At 43.8% G+C, this 22,037-nt stretch overlaps 2 protein-coding genes across 3 annotated transcripts; both read left to right on the top strand.

Annotated features, from left to right (window-relative positions):
- Window positions 1-600: 600 nt before the first annotated feature.
- Window positions 601-5,418, top strand: TMX2 (thioredoxin related transmembrane protein 2). Its single transcript, XM_015825017.1, has 6 exons — window positions 601-709; window positions 1,323-1,399; window positions 1,541-1,647; window positions 3,606-3,671; window positions 3,896-4,025; window positions 4,170-5,418. The coding sequence occupies exons 1-6, from the start codon at window positions 628-630 to the stop codon at window positions 4,314-4,316; spliced, it is 609 nt and encodes a 202-aa protein (XP_015680503.1). The 5' UTR covers window positions 601-627; the 3' UTR covers window positions 4,317-5,418.
- Window positions 5,419-7,287: 1,869 nt separating this feature from the next.
- SELENOH (selenoprotein H) lies at window positions 7,288-22,037 on the top strand. 2 transcript variants are annotated; one of them, XM_015825018.1, is made up of 5 exons: window positions 7,288-7,432; window positions 16,253-16,402; window positions 17,408-17,553; window positions 20,921-21,050; window positions 21,545-22,037. In XM_015825018.1, exons 1-4 carry the CDS (start codon window positions 7,350-7,352, stop codon window positions 21,019-21,021), a joined length of 480 nt encoding a protein of 159 aa, XP_015680504.1. In that variant the 5' UTR covers window positions 7,288-7,349; the 3' UTR covers window positions 21,022-21,050; window positions 21,545-22,037. The 2 variants fall into 2 exon arrangements, with proteins under 2 accessions (XP_015680504.1, XP_015680505.1); XM_015825019.1 differs by lacking the exon at window positions 7,288-7,432 and adding an exon at window positions 16,015-16,075.

Genomic DNA, 22,037 nt, shown 5'->3' on the forward strand with positions numbered 1-22,037 from the left:
TGCAGGCTGTGCATGGGTATCTCTCTGATCAACTGCTGAAAATCCTGTTTGGATTTCAGCAGGAGGTATTTTCAGCTCCTCAATGGAGGGATACGCATGGACTGCCCTGGGCTTCCCATAGTCTCTCCCATTCTCCTGAGGCATCACCCTGCTTCTTACTTGGGACTCCAGCTGCTTAATGACTCACAAGATCACTTAACAGCTACAACTAGGGAATACCAGGATTGCAGTTGTTGAGTTGGAGCAATCACATGATTTCTCACTTAATGACTACTTCGCTCTACAACCAAGTTCACATCCTGATTATGGTTGCAAGCAGAGGACTACCTGTAGCACATGCTAAATTTTTACTAAGTCCACAGCCCAGTGAAGTCCCTTTTTTCTTGGGAGTGGAGGTTGTATAAATTTATTTATCATTATAGTGAGTTATAGCCGTGCAAAATTTGAGAACCCAGATGTCAAGAATTATAAAAAATATGATGCTGTAAATTGACTTTCAGGTTGTCCTAGCTTGCCGTAGTCATTACTTGACCCAAGAGTGTTTATAATATCCTGCTGATAATCATCTGTTTTTTTTATCTCTCTCTCTCACAAGTCACTGTGGACCAGCATGTGGGGAATATCTTTATGTTCAGCAAAGTGGCCAATGTCATCCTTTTCTTTCGTCTGGATATCCGGATGGGGCTGCTGTATCTCACGCTCTGCTTAGGTGAGGTCTCTGGGATGGGGCTGTATTTACATTCTTCATGTAGGGATGGATCTCAGAAATAATTGGGCTTGAGCTATAAAGTGCCCTTTAACAATCAGCACCCTGCATCATTGATCTAATGTGTGGATTTTGATTTGAAAACATTACTCTGGTTTTCCACCTTGTCTCTCTCTCGGACCTTCTATCATGATTCCTAGTGACAATAGGATAAACTTTCCCTGATTTCTCTGTCTGAAATAATCCAGATACTATATAAAAGGAAACACACCCTTTGTTTCACCAACGCTCTTTCTATTGCTTCCCTATTGATTCCACATGTTTTGCCTTGTTTATTGCCTGCCTTCCTGCCCATTCTCCTTCAGCCTTTTTAATATTTTTCCCAATTTTACTCATTCATCTCCAGCTTCTTCTGTTGCTTACAACCCCCCCTGCTCCCAGCAAATGCAAGACTTTTATTAGTAATACATATTGTGAGTTTGAAAAAATAGCACATAGTGCAGCAAACAAATATAGATACAAGGTGCAAAATAAAAAATTAAAATGTTGTAACAAATAAAATGACCGTGTCCACTTGTGGAGCATGGCTGTCAACATGCTTCTTGTGCATTTTTAGTGTTCCTGATGACTTGCAAGCCACCTTTGTACTTGGGTCCAGAACACATCAAATATTTCAGCGATAAAACCATAGATGTGAGTATTTTGTTTTTTTGCAGATCACTTGTTTTGGGAAGAGTTGGATATCTTTCTGGCTTCTTTTAACTATTAGAATATCATGTGTAATGTTCACTTCTGTGTGGTGAGCAGGCTGACAGCAAGATCCCTCTTTTACAGGAGGAACTAGACCGGGACAAGCGAGTGACCTGGATTGTGGAATTCTTTGCTAACTGGTCCAATGAATGTCAGTCATTTGCTCCTATCTATGCTGATTTGTCTCTCAAGTGAGTGCATTTGATTAAATATTCTGAGGCAGGGAGATTGGGAGATGAAGCTGAGATTCCTGTACTTCGGTCAGTCATAAGGCACTGCCTATGGATCTGTATAAAGTTATAGTTGTTTGCTTCATACTGCAAAACCTGTGTCCTTCCTAAAGTATTATTTAAGGTACACCCATTCCCCTCCCTCCAGCATGTTTATTTTTAATGTGTCTTGCAGCTTCTGGAGTTTTACTTGATTAATGCACTGATGTTGGATTTTTCTTCCCTTGCTGTAACAATCACAAAATAGAGTCTTTTTCAGTAGTGAAAAGTTTGAAGTATCCACAGTAGCTGTGATTTAATAATAGTAATGATGTGTATTTGGTATATTTGGACTACAGTTAGGAAGAATGGGGAACAAAATGTATAGGTGAGAAGGAACGTATTTTAGGGGTTGTTTTCTTTCTCTCCAAATAACCTCATTCTAAGTAATGTTAGGGAAACCATATTGTGCAAAGAGGAAAGGAAGACCACTCAGGGAACCAGCAGGCCACCAGTATACTCAAATTACGTAGCTATTACTTATCTGGTCCTACCATTTTAGCACATGTATTTAGATAGGACAAGTGGGACTTGAAACAAGTATTGGTTTCCAATACTTCATTCCAGCCTCCCCTTTTCAGACATGTCTCTTCTGCTAATCATTATTCCATATCCCCACAACATGCTAAAGGAATCCCTGAGAATTCACCATGGCATCGCTGGCCTTGAATCTGCCTGGACACCCTCCAAATGTCTTGATCTCAACTCTCAGCAGTCTCCAGCCAGCATGACCATACCTGAGCATTCTGAGAATTGAAAACACCACACCTGGCAGGCTTGTCCTGGTTAAGAAAGACTGCCTCAATAGTCTGCATTCCAGTGCATCATTTCAAAGACAAAATACTATAAATTGTTTGGTGAAACGAAGATAAAGCCACTGGATTACTTGGACAGTAACACAGATACACTGGTGTTTTTTTAGGATTGAGGTTGCTATACTGAAATACTGAAGCAAATGATTAAAAAGGACACGTAGACTATGCTTTGTAGTTGTTTAAAAGCAGCAGTGTTCTTGAGAAAAGTAAATGGAAATGAAAAATACTTTTCCTTGTGTAGATTTTATTGTGATGTGGGGGAAAGGAAGAAAGGTCTAGAAGCAGAACTGGTAAAAAAAATGACAGTTGTTGATTAGCTATTAGCTGTTTTGGATTGAAATCGCTGAATCAACCTGGATATAAACCTTTCTACTCAGTATGTTATTTACTTTTATGCTCTTTTGGTGGTTCTTGGCTAAGTGTTGGTAGTGTATGTTGCTTTCAGCAATAATCAGCAGATGACCACAGTGTAGTTTTTTTTTCCCAGCCGGAAAAAAAAACCTACTGCTTCCTGGTAACAGTTACTGTAGCTTAAAAGAAAAAGAGTAATTCAGTTCTGTAATGTACAATTCTGGTTAGACTGGGGAAACTCTTGTCTAATTTACGTCTAATTCATATTTGTTCATAAATCTTATTGTGTGACCTTGGGGGAAGCCTTTTCTTCCCAGCCCAAACTACCTCATGAGGTTGGAAAGATAAAATGAAGTATGGCCCATGCAAGGAAGTTAAAGGAAAGGCAGACTATGACTGGAATAAGTAAATAAAAGTAATACATTCTGGTATTTGTTGGCCTCTGTTGGTCCTTATTCAGAGATTTGGTTTAAAAAAACCCAAGAGATCCTTTTATGTTCCTTGAGGATTAATATCTCCAAGGTTTGGCCTGAAGACACATTATGCTGTAACTTTACTGAAAATAATTTGGCTTAATAAGACCTCAGTGAAAAATTACCTGGAAGTTGCATTCCAATGAAGAAAAGGGGAAGAGGAGGATAATTGTTGCTATTATCAAATATTTTACTTGTTGGAATTTTCACGTATATGGTAATCACTGTTATATTTTACCAGATATAATTGCACTGGATTGAACTTTGGAAAAGTTGATGTGGGTCGCTACCCTGACGTCAGCACCAAGTAAGCCCTCGGCCTCTATACATATCTAGGATGGTTAGACAGACTAGAATGCCAGATATGTGAGCCAGATACTGCTGGCTGTGGAATTCTGGGAGTTGAAGTCCACATGCCTTAAAATTGTCAAGGTTGAGAAACACTGGTTTATGAGGCCAGAAAAGATTACCAACTTGATTAGACACTACTTTTTCAGAAATTATTCTTGGACTTCATTCATCTCTTCATAGGTACAAAATCAGCACCTCTCCTCTCACTAAGCAACTGCCTACACTGATCCTTTTCCAAGGTGGTAAAGAAGTGATGCGCCGGCCACAGATTGATAAAAAGGGACGAGCAGTTTCTTGGAACTTTTCTGAGGTATTCCTTTTAGCCATAATTGATAGTAAGCAAAGCTCCCTAGTAAAATGTCTGATAAATTACTAAATTATTGAAGCTGAGTTGTCGTCATATTGGGAGCTGGAGGCTGGCACAAAGCAACAGTCATATATCTTTCTCTTACAGGAGAATGTGATCCGGGAATTCAACTTGAATGAACTGTACCAGAAAGCCAAGAAAATATCCAAGCATGCAGATGAGAACTTTGAGGAATTTTCAGAACAGTCAGCTATCACAGAGCATCCTAACGGAGAAAGCAAGAAAGACAAATAATGCCTGTAAGACTGGACAACAATGCTCTTGCTGTTAAGCTCTCCATTTCTCTGTTTCCATCCTGACATTTCTCCTGGGATGTCATCCAAAGACTGCTTCCATCCAAAAGTGATGGTGCTGGGAGATGTGTATAATCACTAAGATACTTATCATCCTGGGCTCTGCTGTTGGCCATGGACCTCTACATTTTCTTATGTATTTTTGTTCCAAATTTTCTCTCCAAGAGTCACTACTGATATTTAAGTAATAGAAGCATCCAGAGAAAATCTTGGTGACCTCCTCAAGGAGAGTATCACCGTGGAATGCAGGTTGCTTCTCTGGGAATTAGTAGGAACTGCTAAGAAAAAACACTGTAATAGGAGGATACATCTATTTCTTGTTTTATCGATATGATTTCAATGGTAAAATTGGACAAACCCAAATCTCACATGAAATCAACTCCATTAATTCCTGAGGGTTCGCTCTGAGAAAGATATTGGCATTTCTGACCAGTTTCTGCTACCCTACCCTATTGCCCTATTATTATTGTGGTCATTGTTATTGTTATTAAGGAAGGTCTTGTGGTATCTTGTGGTCTTTTCTCTTTTTAGAACCTAATGGGCAATAGTAGAATATTTGCTGAATTTGAAATTGTGCCAGAAAACCAGTGGCTAATATACAGCTTTAAAAGATCTATCTTTTATAGTAACAGCTGGTAGCTTAGTGTGACTGTTTGACTTGGAGCAGCTGCTGTTTCTATCATCCATCTAATACTGCACAAAACAGGATTTAACTAATGTGGCAGATGTTTTGGGACTATATTGAAAGGAGTTCTTAGCCAGTGTGGCTATCTGGGTAGAGCAAAGGTTGGGCAAGTATTGTCCTAGTGTTTTTAGTTGCTGCACTCCGACAGAGGGCTTGCCTGTAAGTGAAAACACTGCAAATCAGCACGGTTCATCCATGTTCATGCTTCTGTTAATGGTATTGTACAGGTGCCTTTAATAAATCTGGGAGTGTTGTATTCCTGTGACTTTTTATTGATTAATTATATTGTTGGTGGGATTCCTGCCTTCATGGTTTGACTTTGGCTTATAAAAAAATACAGTCTTTTAATGTTTAAATCAATTTGCTCAAGGCTCAGCTCATTCTTTATGCAGCAGCATTTTCAGGCTTTCGCTTTTTCTCTTAGGGTACATTTTAGACCATATGCAGAAAGCAAATAATTTTCACAGTGGATGGGTTCACACAATTTACTAGGATGTGTGTGTGTGTGTGTGTGTGTGTGTGTGTGTGTGTATGTATGTATATCTCCTATTGTTTGTATTCTAAAGTGAAGCAGGCAGTAAAAAAAGGGACGGTGTTTTATTATTTATTTTAAAATATTTGTACCCCACCTCATTCCTAGCAGATTTTGCGTTATATTTTGTGTTAAAAGGATTAACTAAACCCTGGTTCTAATCCTCCATCTATTTAAATGAGAATTCCTGTGCAAGGATTAGTAGTAGTATGGGTTCTTCTGTATGGGTTCTAGACAGATGGAAATTCAGAAGTGTAACTGCTAATGTCCTCCTTGTTTTTAGAATATATAACAGTACAATTACAAAACTGTTCAGTGGCAAATGAAGATGTGTAACCTGGGCTCTAATGTTATTTTAACAGTGGCAAGGAGCAAGTCTTCTTCAACCACCCATCTCTTTTCTGGAGGAGACAAGCAGCATGTCTCTTGGCTCCAGAGGTAGGACTAGAATCAACTGATGAAAATAGCATGGTAGCAGATTTCAACTCAATGTTAGGAGAAACACTGCTTCCATAAACTAACAATACTCTTTGGAACAGAATTCCTCTGAAGTCTGTATTACCTCAACCCTATTATAATTTTTTTTAAAAATCTTGGACACCTGGCTTTTTCAACAGGACAGCTTCTGACCCTGCTTTCTGATCTATATTTTAAAGGGTATAACTGGTCTTTTTGTTTTTCTCAATATGAGCAATCCTATTATTAATTTGATTTTGATTTTGAATTTATATTCCACCATTATTATTTTTTAAACAACTTAAGGCAGCGAACAAATCCACCACCTCCTGTTTTCCTCACAACTACAATCCTTTGGGGTGAATTGGGCTGAGAGAGAATGACTGGCTCAAGGTCGCCCAGCTGGCTTTCCTGGCTAAGGCCTGACTTGATTTCTGTCTCCTGCTTTGTCATGTCTGTTTTTCAAAAGTTCTTAACAATTTATATCAGTGTTTCTCAACCTTGACCATTTTAAGGCATGTGGACTTCAACTCCCAGAATTCCACAGCCAGCAATGCTGGCTGTGGAATTCTGGGAGTTGAAGTCCACATGCCTTAAAATGGTCAAGATTGAGAAACACTGACATAAGCTAACCATGGTTGCAGCTGCAATTGAGCCTTATCAGTCAATTGCTGATTTCGTACATTAATTCTGGTTAGCGTGGTTAAGTTTATTGTATGAACTCGGCCAACAGCGGGAGAGATTTTCGCAGGAGGCCAATGACGTACTACTCTCCTTTGTTACGAGAGCTGGGCGGCATCTCCTACCGTATCGCAAGATTCTCCACGGAGCTGCAAGTTGGATTCAATTATTGTCTCTTGTGAAGCGGTGGGCGACACGGAAGAGCAGAAGATACGTCCGTGAATGAAGCAGAACAAGTGCGCAAACAAAAGATACTCAAAAGTTGACGGAAGAGCAGCGAAACGCTGACTTGTACCTACTTCTCTGCAAGCGCCAGTACAACCCACCGTGCGGCCCCTTTAACTGACATGCGCCGCTACCTGCCCCGCCCACCGGGATTCGGACTACTGCCTATCCAAAGGGGAGTCACCAGCTTTGCTACACCCACTTGCAGTAGACCTTGAAAACGCGCCCAGCTAACACAGTAACCCTTCGAAAGCGAGCCGTGATTTAGAATAGAATAGAATAGAATAGAATAGAATAGAAACCTTGGAGGTCTTCTAGTCCAGCCCCCTGCTCAAGCAGGAGAACCTGCCACCAGAATTGATTGCTACGGAACGTCACTCAAACCGCCCCGTTTCATGCGGACGGTGACGGGCGGCCGCCATCTTAGGAAAGTCTGGCGCGCGAGATTGCTGGGGCTTCGTCGCAGCAGCTTTGGAAGGTGAGACGGGAAGGCTCTTCCCTGTATTTGGCCTTGGGGGGTTGCTTGTCTGCCTTTTGCGGGTTTATCGTTAATGCACCCAATTCAATTCCAGTCAGCGCTAATGGTTGAAGGGGGGGGGGACATTTCCTTTCTTGAGCATAAGCTGCCCCACCATGTTACTGTCTGTAACAAAAAAAGCAGGCAAGGTTGCTTCGCGTCTTGAAAACCCGGAGTTGCTCTCTCATTGGGCGTATTCTCTGGCTTTTCAGCCTCAGTTTAATCTCTTTCCCGCAACTCCAGAGCCGCGATGTTTTAATGCTTAAATGTCTAAATCAGGGGTAGTCAACCTTGGCTCTTTTATGACTCGTGGACTTCAACTCCCAGAATTCCTGAGCCAGCTAAGCTGGCTCAGGAATTCTGGGAGTTGAAGTCCACGAGTCATAAAAGAGCCAAGGTTGACTACCCCTGGTCTAAATGGTTTTCTTGGCAAACTTCTCTGTGGTTCTTTCTTCTGCCTTCTCCAACCAGGGTTTTTGGACTGATTCTGTTCTGCGTTTATTTGATCGTTATTGCCATTTCTTTTTAGCGTTACCAAAGATTCTGTTTCGGTCGTTATCCGTTGCATTTATATCCCTCCACCCTTTTCTCCCAACGCTCAGCATCTCATCAAGTGAGCCCCGTAGCTGAACGGGAATTTGAACCCTACACTGGGTCTTCTTTGGTTATAAATTGATTAAATAAACCATGATCCTTTATCTTTATTATCTTTTTTTGCTTTTCTTTCTTTTTTGATGAAAAGCTTGTAGGTAACCACACACACAAACCCGTATTCTCTAATATGCTCTTTGCTAAAAAATTAGTGATGTTTTTTTTACTACAGGTAATCCTCGACTTATGACCACATTTTTTGTTGCCAAGTGAAACATTTGTTAACTGAATTTTGCTCCATTTTACGACCTTTTATGCCACAGTTGTTAAGTGAATCGCTGCAGTTAGTATCAGGGTTGTTAAGTGAATCTGGCTTCCTAATTGACTTTGCTTGTAAGAAGATGACAGAAGATTATCGTATGATCCCAGGACACCGCAACTGTCATGAATATGAGTCAGTTGCCAAGCATCTGAATTTTGATCATGTGACTATGGGGATACTGCAACAGTCATGTGAAAAATGGTCATAAGTCACTTTTTTCAGTGGGGTTGTAACTTTGAACAATCACTAAATGATCTGTTGTAATCAAAGACTACCTGTACAATACTGACTTCCAAAGATATTTTAGTCATCCTGTAATGGCATCCGGATGTAATCCATCAAAATACACTTTGATAGGACTATTGAAAATCCTGGACCATTGCAGCCAGTGGTTTGGAGATAACTCATTCCCTCATTTTCTCCCAGTGTGTTAAAGACAGTTCCATATTTTTCAGCTAGCCTGAAAAGTTACATTTCAAATATCTGAAGGGCTTTGGCTGGGAATTGCATCTGACAGTATTAACTAAGTGAGAAGTCACATCCATTAATAGAAGAGCAATTCCAGGCTTCCCATGGCATATTGGGGGGGGAGGGAAGGGTAGATTTTCTGGAGTTTTAAAGACCTCTGAGCATATATTAATCCCCACTATAGTTGATGCTGGTGAGCCCTGGCCACACTTTTTGCATTTCTGAGCTCAATAAATCAAGGATGCTTGGCTTGATTTACCTTCACCTTCGCTCATGAGCGAAGCTATTCATCACCTAGAAATCAGAGCCATAGAACCAGTACCGGCGGGACAACTCGGAAGGGGGTTCTACTCCATCCTTTTCGTTGTCCCAAAGGCTTCGGGAGGAATGGGCAAAGGTGATATTAATTGCTCCACACTGGCCGAGATGACCGTGGTTTGCCGACCTCGTGAGCCTTTCCATCTCTCCGCAGTGGAGGATTCCTCCAGATTGTGTGGCACTCAGGGGGCTCTACAGTACCCGGACCCTCAGTGGCTCCAATTAGCCGCCTGGCACTTGAACGGCGCTCCTGACACGAGAGTCCTATCTGGTGGGCGTTATCTCCATGATTCAGGCTTCCAGACGTCCCTCAACCAACAGGATCTACGACTCCTCGTGGAAGAACTTTTGCCACTGGTGCACAAGGAAGCACCTCGATCTCTCGACCATCACCATCCCGAAAATCCTTGAGTATTTATTGGAGGGCTCAACAAGGGCTTGGCATGCAATACCATCCCCAGGCAGGTGGCAGCTCTATCTACGGTGCTTACATGTGACAATTCAATGCCTTTGGCTCAGCACCCCATGGAGCGGGCCTTTATCAAGGGCGCGACTAACACCAAGCCACCCATGGTTCACCGTTATCCCTCTTGGAAACTCCCGCAGGTCTTGCAGGCCCTAACCTTGCCACCGTTTGAGCCCATCAAGACATGTTCACTACAGTTCTTAACCATGAAAATAGCCTTCCTCATAGCCGTCACGTCGGCCAGATACATCTCGGAACTAGCTGCTCTCTCTGTCAGAGAGGACCTATGCGTCTTTCACAATGACAGGGTGGTCCTTCGACTGGATCCATCTTTCATATCGAAAGTAAATTCTTTGTTCCACAAATCACAGGAGGTGATTCTCCCAAATTTTTGTCTTCGACCATCTCATGTGTTAGCGCGCCAATGGCACACCTTGGACGTTCGAAGGGCGTTGCGCCATTACCTCAAGTGGACTTCAGCCTTTTGCAAGTCAGAAGCGCTCTTTATTTCCTTTCAGCCCTCTTCCATGGGGCAGAAGGTCTCGTCATCAACGATAGGCAGGTGGATCAAAGCATGCATTGCAAGAGCGTACCAGTCGCATTCCCTGTCAGTTCCAAGCCATATCACCACTCACTCCACCTGCAGCACTGCAACATCAGCAGCGTGGTCATCACAGGCATCCATTGGAGATATTTGTAGGGCGGCAACCTGGTCCTCACCTTCCCCATTCGTGAGGCGTTACAAGCTGGATAGATTTGCCTCCACGGAAGCTTCATTCGGCCGGAGAGTGCTCCAGCAAGTGGTGCCATCAAGTGGGACACAGGCCCAGACCGATTCCCTCCCATAGGGACAGGGTAGCGTTGGTATGTCCCATTCGTAGATTCTCCATCCTCATGCTGGAGAAGGGACGTTGTCTTACCTGAACGCCTTTTCTCAGCATGATGATGAAGAATCGTCACCCACCCCTTTAGGTCCGTCAGGGGCTGTGTTAGGGGTAAGGGAGCCAACACATTGGACTACCGTCAATGGCTTGGCCTTTGTCGTGTCTGGGAGGTACTAAGGCCCAGCAGGAGGCGTGGCTACTTTATCAGACTTAGTCTAATTGGGCAGGAAGACAGTCAAAACCCATTCGTGGATTCTCCATCATCATGCTGAGAAAAGGCATTCAGGTAAGACAACACCCCTTCTATCTTTTCCTCTTCCTATAGCATAATAGATTAGCATTCTCTAAGCCTTCTTTCTTTGGTGTGTCCTTCCCAGAAAAATCTGCTACCTATACTGAGATCTGTAATCCAAAAATACAAATGTAATATTCTTTCTTGCCTTCATTTGTAGAATGCCTCCCAAAGGGCGGAAAAGGAAGGCAGCGATCCCTCAAGCAGAAGCCACAGCATCCAGTGGAGAGGGAGCCAATGATGTGAAGAAATTGCCCAAGATTCGGAAGAATAAAGGACATGAAGACCTTCATGAAGCCGGGCTGGGGGAAGGTCCACCTCTCAATCAGGGGCCAAGCCCCCAATGGGTGGCCACTTCCCCCAGGGCCCAATCGGCTCCAGAGGCCACGTTCACACCAACAGCGGCCAGACTTCGTTCTACTGAACCTCAAGGGGTGGGACTAGAGCAGCTGCAGGCGGTATTCGTTCAAGCGATGGCCTTGGGAATGGCCTTCTCGTTCAGCCAGAGGAACAGACCAGAATTCATGACACCCACGACTCCTTCTCACTACCGGGCGGAAGCCCCGGGATATCTTGAATCTGTCTCGTCCAATCACTCCTCTCAGGACAGAGACTCAGGTCCTGAGGAGTCGGCTCCAGACCCCTCTCCCTTTGTCAGGCTGTTCGACCCAGGGTGGTTTAAGTCACTTCTATTGAAGGCAACTACCTCGGCCAAAATTTGCCCTGATCAGGAGCCGCAACTGGTTCCTTCCACCAGCCAGGACTCAAAGCCCCTTTTCTCTGAGCCCACGATTACAGAAAGACATATCCCTTGTCCTCCCTTCTTCCTGAACACCATTCAAAAGCAATGGGGGACTCCGGGCACCTTCCCATCACTGGGGGGAACAGACAAAATGTTATTTAATGTCGCCCCGGCCTTGTCAGAGCTCTTGGAAGTCCCGACCGTTGATGAATCGCTAACACCAATGTTTTCCTCTTCCACTGTGTCAGGGCACATGGCTGAGGCCTTAAAAGCAGAGCACAGAAAATTTGAGTTTTCCTTATGCAGGTCTCACGAAGCTTCGGCATGGTCGGTGAAGGCATCCACATCCACCTCCTTCTTTGCCAGGACTTCCATTATATGGCTTCGAGAGCTCCAAGCCATGATTCCCCCAGACCAGGTTCGTGTTCACCAGCATCTGGGTAAGTTGATGGCCACATCGGAATACATGGCGGACGCATCACTACATGCTGCCAGATTTTCATCCCAAGCCATAGCCTCTAACGTCACAGCCCGCAGGCTCCTATGGCTCAAGCAATGGTGGGTGGACTTAAAATCAAAGTGGCAACTGGCAACCGCCCCCTATCATGGCAGGCAACTATTTGGAGAGGCGCTCAAACCGTACCTGGTGAAAAAGAGGGACAAGCGTAAGGTGTTGGCCCACCTCAACAGAAGGGCGGACAGGCGGTCCAATCCATACTCCCATAGGCCGCTGTTTCGTTCAGGATCAGCGTGGGCTCAGCCTCCTCGCCCTTTTCCCTCCAGACCTGACTGTCAATCGGAGCGTCCCGCCCCAAGGCCTCAACAGCAATTCCAGGCCAAGCGGCCCTTTCAGGGCACGGGAGGCCATCCTTTCAAAAGAAACAAGTGACTCCAGGATGGCCCTCCCCATAAGGGGCAAACTCTCCTTTTTCATTCACAAATGGGAGGCCGCCACCACAGACGCCTGGGTGCTCAACACCATCAGGGGTGGCCTCCCACTCGAGTTTGCCTCCCATCCCCCAGAACAATTCATTTCTTGCCCAATTCCCAGAAATCCGGTCAAAGTAGGGCTCATGGGCGAAGCTATTCATCACTTTCTAGAAATCAGAGCCATAGAACCAGTACCGGCGGGACAACTCGGAAGGGGGTTCTACTCCATCCTTTTCGTTGTCCCAAAGGCTTCAGGAGGATGGAGAGCAATACTAGACCTGAAGGGACTAAACTCATCTCGTCTAGAAAAAGTTCAAGATGCAGACACTTCAGTCCATTCTGGCCAGCGTCAGAAGGCGCAATCTCCTAACATCTATCGACCTCATGGAAGCGTACCTTCACGTCCCCATCCTCCCCGACCATCGAAGGTTCCTCAGGTTCTGCTACGCGAACCATCATTACCAATACAAGGCTCTACCATTCGGTCTTGCGTCCACTCCAAGAGTATTTACAAAGATCTTGGCAGCCCTGGCCGCTCACCTAAGACTGGTCCCAGTAAGGATCCAATGTTACCTGGACGACATCCTCATCCAGTCCACCTCCTTACAGAGGGCTCGGTCAGACCTGGCCTTGTCCATCAGGACCCTTCAAGACCACAGGTTCTCGGTGAATTTCCAAAAGAGCCAGACATAACCTTCAACTCTCCTCCTTCACCTAGGCGCGATCATAGACACCAATCTGCAAGGTCTATTTGTTGCCAGAACATCGGGACAGCATCCGGGTCCTGATCAGGCAGGTACGAAGGGAGCGTGTGGTCACATTGGCCACACTTTCCCAACTGTTAGGAAAGATGGTCTCTTGTATGGGGATAGTGCCATGGGCCAGGCTTCACTCCAGAACCCTCCAATGGTTCTTGCTCCCATTTCAGAGACAGGGCACCAGCTCCTCCAACCAGAGGGTCTTTGTTCCACCTCATACCTAGAGTCCCTTCAGTGGTGGACCTCCCCAGCGATAGCCAAAGGCTCTCTATTCAGGGAACCAGCCAGGTTTATCCTAACGACGGACGCCAGTCTGTTCGGCTGGGGGGGCACACCTACACTCACAGTTAGCTCAGGGCCGATGGTCACAGTCGGACTTCAAACACAACATAAACTGGCTAGAGCTCAGAGCCATACATCTGGCATTACGCCACTTCAGCGACAGAGTGGCGGGACAACATGTCCTAGTGCTCACAGACAATGTGGCAGCGAAAGCCCATGTGAACCAGCAGGGGGGTACTCGGTCCAGGTCCCTCATGAACGAGGCCCAGCTGCTGCATACTTGGGCAGAAACCAACCTCTCCTCCCTCAAAGCAAAGCACATATCGGGAGAGGCAAACCAGCAGGCGGACTTCTTGAACAGGTCAACAGTGGATCACTCAGAGTGGCGCCTGCATCCCGATCTATTCAGAGAGATCTCGGAGAGGTTTGGACTTCCAGTGCTGGACCTGTTCGCCTCCCCAGCAAAAGCCCAACTCCTGAGGTTTTTATCCCGGTTCCCATCTCCAGGGGCGGAGCAGGCCCTGTTCTATGCCTTTCCCCCTCTCCCTTTGCTCCAGGCCATCATTCGGAAGATACTCCGTCATTCCGCTCCCACAGAGAGGGCCTCCTTAGGGTGCCGTCGGTCAGTCAATACCGGCTGGCGACCTCCAGGGGGAGAGCCTTCTCTGTGGCAGCTCCTGCCCTCTGGAATGACCTACCCCCCGACCTATGTACAGTTGTGGACCTGCGCCTTTTTCGCCGAGCCCTGAAAACCCATCTATTCCGGGCGGCCGGCCTGGCGTAACTTTAATTATGTTTTAGTAAAGGTTTTATATAGGGTATTTTAGAGCAGGCCTTTTATTTAATTTGATTTTAGAATAGAAATTTGAGTATATTTATTGTGATTTTTATCATCGCCTGTCCACCGCCCTGAGTCCCGTGAGGGAGATAGAGCGGTATACAAATTCAAATAAATAAAATAAATAAATAAATACTACAGGAACGGGCAGAGGTGATATTAATTGCTCCACACTGACCGAGATGACCGTAGTTTGCTGACCTCGTGAGCCTTTCCATCTCTCCGCAGTGGAGGATTCCTTCAGATTGTGTGGCACTCAGCCAGGGGGCTCTACAGCATCCAGACCCTCAGTGGTTCCAGTTAGCCGCCTGGCACTTGAACGGCGCTCCTGACACGAGAGTCCTATCTGGCGGGCGTTATCTCCATGATTCAGGCTTCTAGACGTCCCTCAACCAACAGGATCTATGACTCCTCGTGGAAGAACTTTTGCCACTGGTGCACAAGGAAGCACTTCGATCTCTCGACCATCACCATCCCGAAAATCCTTGAGTATTTATTGGAGGGCTCAACAAGGGCTTGGCACCCAATACCATCCGCAGGCAGGTGGCGGCTCTATCCACGGTGCTTACATGTGACAATTCAACGCCATTGGCTCAGCACCCCATGGTGCGGGCCCTTATCAAGGGCGCAACTAACACCAAGCCACCCGTGGTTTACCGTTATCCCTCTTGGAAACTCCCGCGGGTCTTGCAGGCCCTAACCTCGCCACCGTTTGAGCCCATCAAGACATGTTCACTACGGTTCTTAACCATGAAAATAGCCTTCCTCATAGCCGTCACATCGGCCAGACGCATCTCGGAACTAGTTGCTCTCTCTGTCAGAGAGGACCTATGCGTCTTTCACAATGACAGGGTAGTCCTTCGACTGGATCCATCTTTCATACCGAAAGTAAATTCTTTGTTCCACAGATCACAGGAGGTGATCCTCCCAAATTTTTGTCCTCGACCATCTCGTGTTAGAACGCCAATGGCACACCTTGGGACGTTCGAAGGGCGTTGTGCCATTACCTCAAGCGGACTTCAGCCTTTTGCAAGTCAGAAGCGCTCTTTATTTCCTTTCAGCCTTCTTCCATGGGGCAGAAGGTCTCGTCATCAACAATAGGCAGGTGGATCAAAGCATGCATTGCAAGAGCGTACCAGTCGCATTCCCTGTCAGTTCCAAGCCATATCACCGCTCACTCCACCTGCAGCGCTGCAACATCAGCAGCGTGGGTATCACAGGCATCCATTGGAGATATTTGTAGGGCGGCAACCTGGTCCTCACCTTCCCCATTTGTGAGGCATTATAAGCTGGATTGATTCGCCTCCACGGAAGCTTCATTCGGCCGGAGAGTGCTCCAGCAAGTGGTGCCATCAAGTGGGACACAGGCCCAGACCGATTTCCCTCCCATAGGGACAGGGTAGCTTTGGTATGTCCCATTCGTGGATTCTCCATCCTCATGCTGGAGAAGGGGCGTTGTCTTACTTGAACGCCTTTTCTCAGCATGATGATGGAGAATCCACACCCACCCCTTTAGGTCCGTCAGGGCCTGTGTTATGGGTAAAGGAGCCAACATATTGGACTACCGTCAATGGCTTGGCCTTCGTCGTGTCTGGGAGGTACTAAGGCCCAGCAGGAGGCGTGGCTACTTTATCAGACTTAGTCTAATTGGGCAGGAAGACAGCAAAACCCATTCGTGGATTCTCCATCATCATGCTGAGAAAAGGTGTTCAGGTAAGACAACGCACCTTCTATCTATTCCTCTTTTCCTCTTCCTATAGCATAATAGATTAGCTTTTTCTAAGCCTTCTTTCTTTGGTGTGTCCTTCCCAGAAAAATCTGCTACATATACTGAGATCTGTGATCCAAAAATACAAATGTAATATTCTTTCTTCTTGCCTTCATTTGTAGAATGCCTCCCAAGGGGCGGAAAAGGAAGGCAGCGATCCCTCAAGCAGAAGCCACAGCATCCAGTGGAGAGGGAGCCAATGATGTGAAGAAATTGCCCAAGATTCGGAAGAATGAAGGACCTGGAGACCTTCATGTGACGATTGAGCACTGGTAAAAGAACCTTGACACATTGCCTACATATTGAGAGGGATCAATCAGATATCTTGCTTCAGAATAACTTTTTTTCCTCATTCTGCAAATGATTATTGGACCTGTGATAGGTGTTTAGTAACAAAAATTAATAATGTGAATTTTAATTGATTGTGTTTGCCGTGAAAAATAAGTTTTGTGAAGATGGGTTGATATTTCATTTCTTTTTAAATTGATGCATATATGCCCTAACAGTTGCTTAGAGCTTCCTTCTCTTTGGTGTTCCAGGAATTCTAGAAATCGAAGCATCGATAGATCTGGAGATTCCTGACTGGAAATGTTTTAGATTCATGTCCCCCAAATTTGGAAAGAATCCCATTTGTTCTTAAAAGTACAGTAAATATATTAAACAGCTTTAAAAATAAATTCTGCTGACCACTCAAATAGAAATCCATTTTAATTCAGGAGTTCTTTAACGTTTTGAGATTACAGAACTTGTTAATTTAAAAATTCTGGAATCCTGATCAAAAGGGAAAGCTCTAAAATAGAAAATTATTTCGAGTTCAAGGGTTTTCTTTTCCTTTTTGCTATTAGTTTTTCAGAGAACCCCATCAAGTTCTCATGGAACTTTAGAATTCTACAAAACACAGGTTTTTGTAAACAAAACAAAACGCTTTAATTGATTTAACCTTGTACCCTGCATGGAATCTGTTTTTAATCTAATATTTTATTGTAATATCAGGCCTCAGTGCAATGAACCTTTCATGCAGTGGACCAAATTGCTGCAGCTATTGCTATTTTGTTTAGTTTAATGGACATGTGTGTATAATAGACAACTATGCCCACCTCCAAATAAAATGTTAAAGTGAACTTTTTGTTACAAAATAAAAAGAGAAAGATTAGATGGACTGTTAAATATGGTGGGAACCTAGTTCTTTTTAAGTTCCACAGGGACTTTCAAATAATAGTTCATATTCACTCTATAGTATTAAAATGTTTTTCCCTCTTTTTTTTCAATACTGACAGTAAAAGCTGACGAGTCTTTGGACGTAGAGCTGAGGCTGTCAGCCAAGAGCTGGGCCTGGCCTTTCCTGACATCCTTGTGGAGGTCAACCTTGAAAAGCCCCGGAGAAATAGCTTTGAAGTGGTTCTCTTGAAAAAAGATGGCACCAGTGAGTTATTCTGTTGCTTATGGGAATGGGATGGATGAGACTGTGTTGGATTTGTAATCTCGATGCTAACCATTGCTTAGTTCAGTCTATTGAATATACTGCAATTGGTTTATTAAATTAAGTCAATTTCCGAGGTTTCCATGTTAAAAGCCATGCCAGTTAGTATTGCTGAGTTTGCCCTACAACATACTTGACTACAAGTAGCACAGTTCATGAATGAAACCTGTGATCAACTTCTCAGGAATTGTTCCATTTACTTGGACGATGTTACAGAATGGGCTTAATTATGTGCCATCAAGTTGTGTAAACTCTTGGTGACCTCACTGATAGATTTTCTCCATGATACTCTGTCCCCCATCTGGCCCTTCAGATCTTTCAAAGGTACAGATCGTCTTCTTTCTCTTTCCTTCCACCTTTCATAGCTTTATAGACTTCTCTAGAGTTAAGTTTTTTTATAATGTGTCCACATTTTTCTAATTTGAACTTGATTATTTGTTTTATGATCTATTTGTTTAACATGGCATTTGATAATCATGGCACTCTTGAGTTTTCTCCAACACCAAAGTTCAAAAGCCTCAGTACTCTTTCTATCCTACTTCTTTAAAGTCCAAATTTTGTTTCTATGGAGTGTCACAGGGGAAAACCTCTGTCTGTTGTATCTATTATTTTGTACCTATATGCTTTGATCTTCCTATTCAATATTAGTCCCATATTTTCAGTGTTTATGACTTTTTATTATAATAGTGCTACAATATGTACATTTCACAGTATGGATGTGAAAGTGGGTATTGAAGCATAGCACCAGACTACCCGCTATCAGCAACATAACATCCACAATGTCAGTGTGCTGCTTCTCTAAAAAAGCACTCTTTCATTCCCCTAAAATAGCCAAGAGACAAGATTTTCTATGAGAGCAGCAAAATATTGCACAATATTTTATGGTGTATTCCTGAAATCTCATGAGAGTTGCATTGAGTTACTCAGATCTTATATAAATGTGATGCCCAGACGTAAAGAGATGATGCAGTAGAATAAAAGTTACAGCCTAGAAAGATATGTTAACTTTGTTCTGCTTCATCATATCTTATGTCTGGACATTATTGTGTAATGCAGTTTTGAAATGAGAAATAGCAGACTCTTCCAGTTAATACCATGTTTTCCCTTAAATAATTACACCTGTTAACTGTGTTCCCTATGATACTGACTACAGAATGAACAGGAAATGCAAAGTGGCTAAAAACATGTACTGTGTCTTCAAGACAGGAGATTGATGAGTGCACTAATCATGCCCTATCTTGTCACTCTCTACATATATAGCGAGTGCCTTTCTCCATGAAGATGCTCCATATAGTGTTCAAGAAAAAATTGGAAAATGGAGATTCTCAAATGGTGGTGAATTTCCACAGCTAAGGAGATGGTTTGTTGCAGGGGTTCACTTTAAAAAAAAACATGGAAGAGAACAAGAATGCAGATGGAAGTGAAACTACGTAGTATGAACAGAACAAGATGTCCCAAGCATACTACTCTGGGAATAAGAGCTGAATTTAATGAGATTTGCTATAGAATAAACAAGCTTAGGTTTGTTTGTTTGTTCAATTTCTATAGCCACCCATCTCAATAACTGGGCAGCTTACAATAAAAAAAAATACGATTAAAATAATAATGTTTTAAAACGATGAAAACTATAAAAATCATCCAAAATATATAGAGAGAGAGCAGCTGCGATACTTGGCCAGTTAACAAATAAGCCAGGAAACTATGTCTTTACCACATTCAGCATAGACAGGCTTTTAGAGCTTTACGAAAGGTCTAATAGTTTTGAGGCCATTCTAATCTCCCAAGAGGAAGATATTTCACAGGGCAGGGTCTACTACAGAAAAGGCCTGTTTTCTACTCCTTGCCAGCCAAAACTCTTTGGCTGACGGGATGTGCAACATACTCGGTCTGTTAGATTGAATTGGACAGGTAGAGACTCTTGAAAAAGGCGGTCCCTCAGGTAACCCAGTCCCAAGCCAGGTAGGGCTTTTAAAGGTGACAACCAGCACCTTGACTTGTACCCGGAAACATACAGGTAACCAATGCAGCTCTTCCAGTACTAGTGTTATGTGTACTATATCTGGCACCATTTACTACCTGCACCAGCTGAAATTTCTGAATGCTCTTCAGAGGCATCCCCGTGTAGACTGTGTTGCAGTAGTCTTAATGAGAGGTTACAAGGGCATGAGTCACTGAGCAGGGCCTTCCGGTCCAGGATTAGGCATAACTGACACACTTCCCAAGGTGTGCAAAGGTTCTCTTAGCTATGGCTGCCACCTTTGAGCAGGAGCTGTGAGTCTAGGAGGACCCCCCAGATTGCACACAGGGCCTGTCAAAGGTACTGCAATCCCATCCAGGACTAAAGATGGAAGAACCTTATCTCTGGAAGGTCCAAATACCCACTGCCACTCTGTCTTGCTAGGGTTGAGTGGGAGTTCATTTCACCCCATCTGGTCCCCAACAGCCACCAGACACTGGGGTAGGGCATCAACAGCATTACTCGAGAAGCATGGGGTAGATATATAAAGCTGCATGTCGTCTGCATATTGATATCTCACTGAAACCAGTGAATCATCTCGCCCAGCAACCTCATTTACTTGTTAAGTAGAAGGAGAGAGAAAGAACCAGATTCTGGGCACCCTACAAAGTACCCCTACTTTGGGCTGGATCTCTCCTTCTATCAACACCAACTGGAACAAGTCCCAGAGAAAGGAGGAAAACCATCACAGTACAGTGTTCCCCGCACCCAGTTCTTGAAACTGGCTGTAAAGGATACCATGATTGATGGTACTGAACACCACTGAGAGGTCAAAAAGAGCCAGGATGGGTGCACACCCTCCATCCTGATCCTGCCAGAGGCCATTTAAGATCATTTTCCTTTCAACTGATAAATGTTGTATTTCAGACATGAAAAATGGAGGTGATGTAATGAATATGTTATTCATTATAATGAATGGCTATGCCACATTTTCATATGGGTCTGGTTTATTTTGCTTACAAGTACCTTCAGTTCTTTTTATGAGCTCTATTGTGGAAGCATTCACTTTTTTTCATTATACAAATCTTTCTCTTCACTCTGTCCCACAAACACAGCACCAAGCTTGAACATCAAGCTTCTGCCCAGCTTGGCAGAAAAAAATGAGGTAGTTTAGAGATGAACAGTGTCTGGCTGCAAGTAGCCCCATTTCTTTTGAAGGTAATTAGTTGATCAGCAAATTCAGTTCTGTTTACACACCATGTTTACCACATACTTGGCAGTATGTATGGGATGTACTGACATTGTATAATCCAAGTACTGCTGGTGATTGCCTTTTGTGTTAATTATTTTTAGAGATAGAGTTATGGAGTGGTCTTAAAAAGGGGCCACCCCGCAAACTGAAATTCCCAGAACCCAGCAACATCGTTGAAATGGTGAAGTGCAACTTAAACTAAAGTCAACAGTGATGGAATAGGAGCGAAGTGTAAGTTCACATCCAGAATGGCTGGTGTGTGTGTATGTGTGTTGAAGTGTCTCTGCAAACACCCTAGTTTTGATCACGTGACTACGGGGCACTGCAGCAGCCATAACTTCAGGCACTAGTCATAACTCTCTTTGTTCAGTGCCACCATAATTTTGAAGGGTTAATGAATGGTCATTACATCGAGGATTGCCTCAAGACAAATAAAATGTCTTGAACCCTGTGCCAATCAACTGGCTCTTGTATAATATTTGAACAAATGTACTTGGAGATCATTGATCACAATACCTAAAATGAGTCATAGTTTACATCTCTGGAACCTTAAATTCTATATACTGTGGGAACATCTCTTAGGGTTGTACCATGGATAGCCATGTGCATCTGTACTGCGTGGTTTAGAAATGTAATTAAAACCATTGTACACCTGGTAGTTGTAAGTGATGCTGTGAACTGGGGAGTAGGAGCTGTGCCTAAAAGCCATCTTTTGTTTTCTGCAGCCTCTACGACTGTCCGTTTGTCCTGTGAGCTGGAGCATTTATGATGAGATATGATGAAGTGGGGTAAACTCTGGTCATATCTCTGAAGCTGCTGCTCCTTCTTTGCAAGGAAGAATGGACCAGATGTCATCCTTTCCTGACCCACCATCTTTTCAAATGTTTGTTACTCCTGGGAACATTTTGGGGAAGAACTTTATTTTCAATAAAGCTTAACCGCCTTCCTCTATTTCTCGTTCAGTTCTGTCCTGTGAAATAAAGGTGTCATGAGATTCTGTCATGGCATAGTTTAGATTGATCCAGTTTTGTGAATTAAAGTTGCACATCTGTATTCACATGCCATTTCACCTGCTGAAGTGTTACTGTAACTTGCCCTCCCAAGCATATGCATGACTTCTGAAAACGTATTTTTCTTTTACTATTGTACTTGTATCCCTATGCTACCATGCTAATTTTTATCCTCTATTTTTTCCTCCAATAAAAACCTAAATATATG

Source organism: Protobothrops mucrosquamatus, unplaced genomic scaffold, assembly GCF_001527695.2.
Source record: "Protobothrops mucrosquamatus isolate PMUCROS unplaced genomic scaffold, P.Mucros_1.0 scaffold2445, whole genome shotgun sequence".
In the NCBI taxonomy this organism is placed as follows: Eukaryota; Metazoa; Chordata; class Lepidosauria; order Squamata; family Viperidae; genus Protobothrops; species Protobothrops mucrosquamatus.

Excerpts from the sequence above, each read along its gene's own strand:
- TMX2 (XM_015825017.1), top strand. The coding sequence starts at position 628 with ATGTTCAGCAAAGTGGCCAATGTCATCCTTTTCTTTCGTCTGGATATC. Across the intron at positions 710-1,322 it reads GTATCTCACGCTCTGCTTAG|TGTTCCTGATGACTTGCAAG; the intron begins GTGAGGTCTCTG and ends GTGCATTTTTAG. Across the intron at positions 1,648-3,605 it reads TATGCTGATTTGTCTCTCAA|ATATAATTGCACTGGATTGA; the intron begins GTGAGTGCATTT and ends ATATTTTACCAG.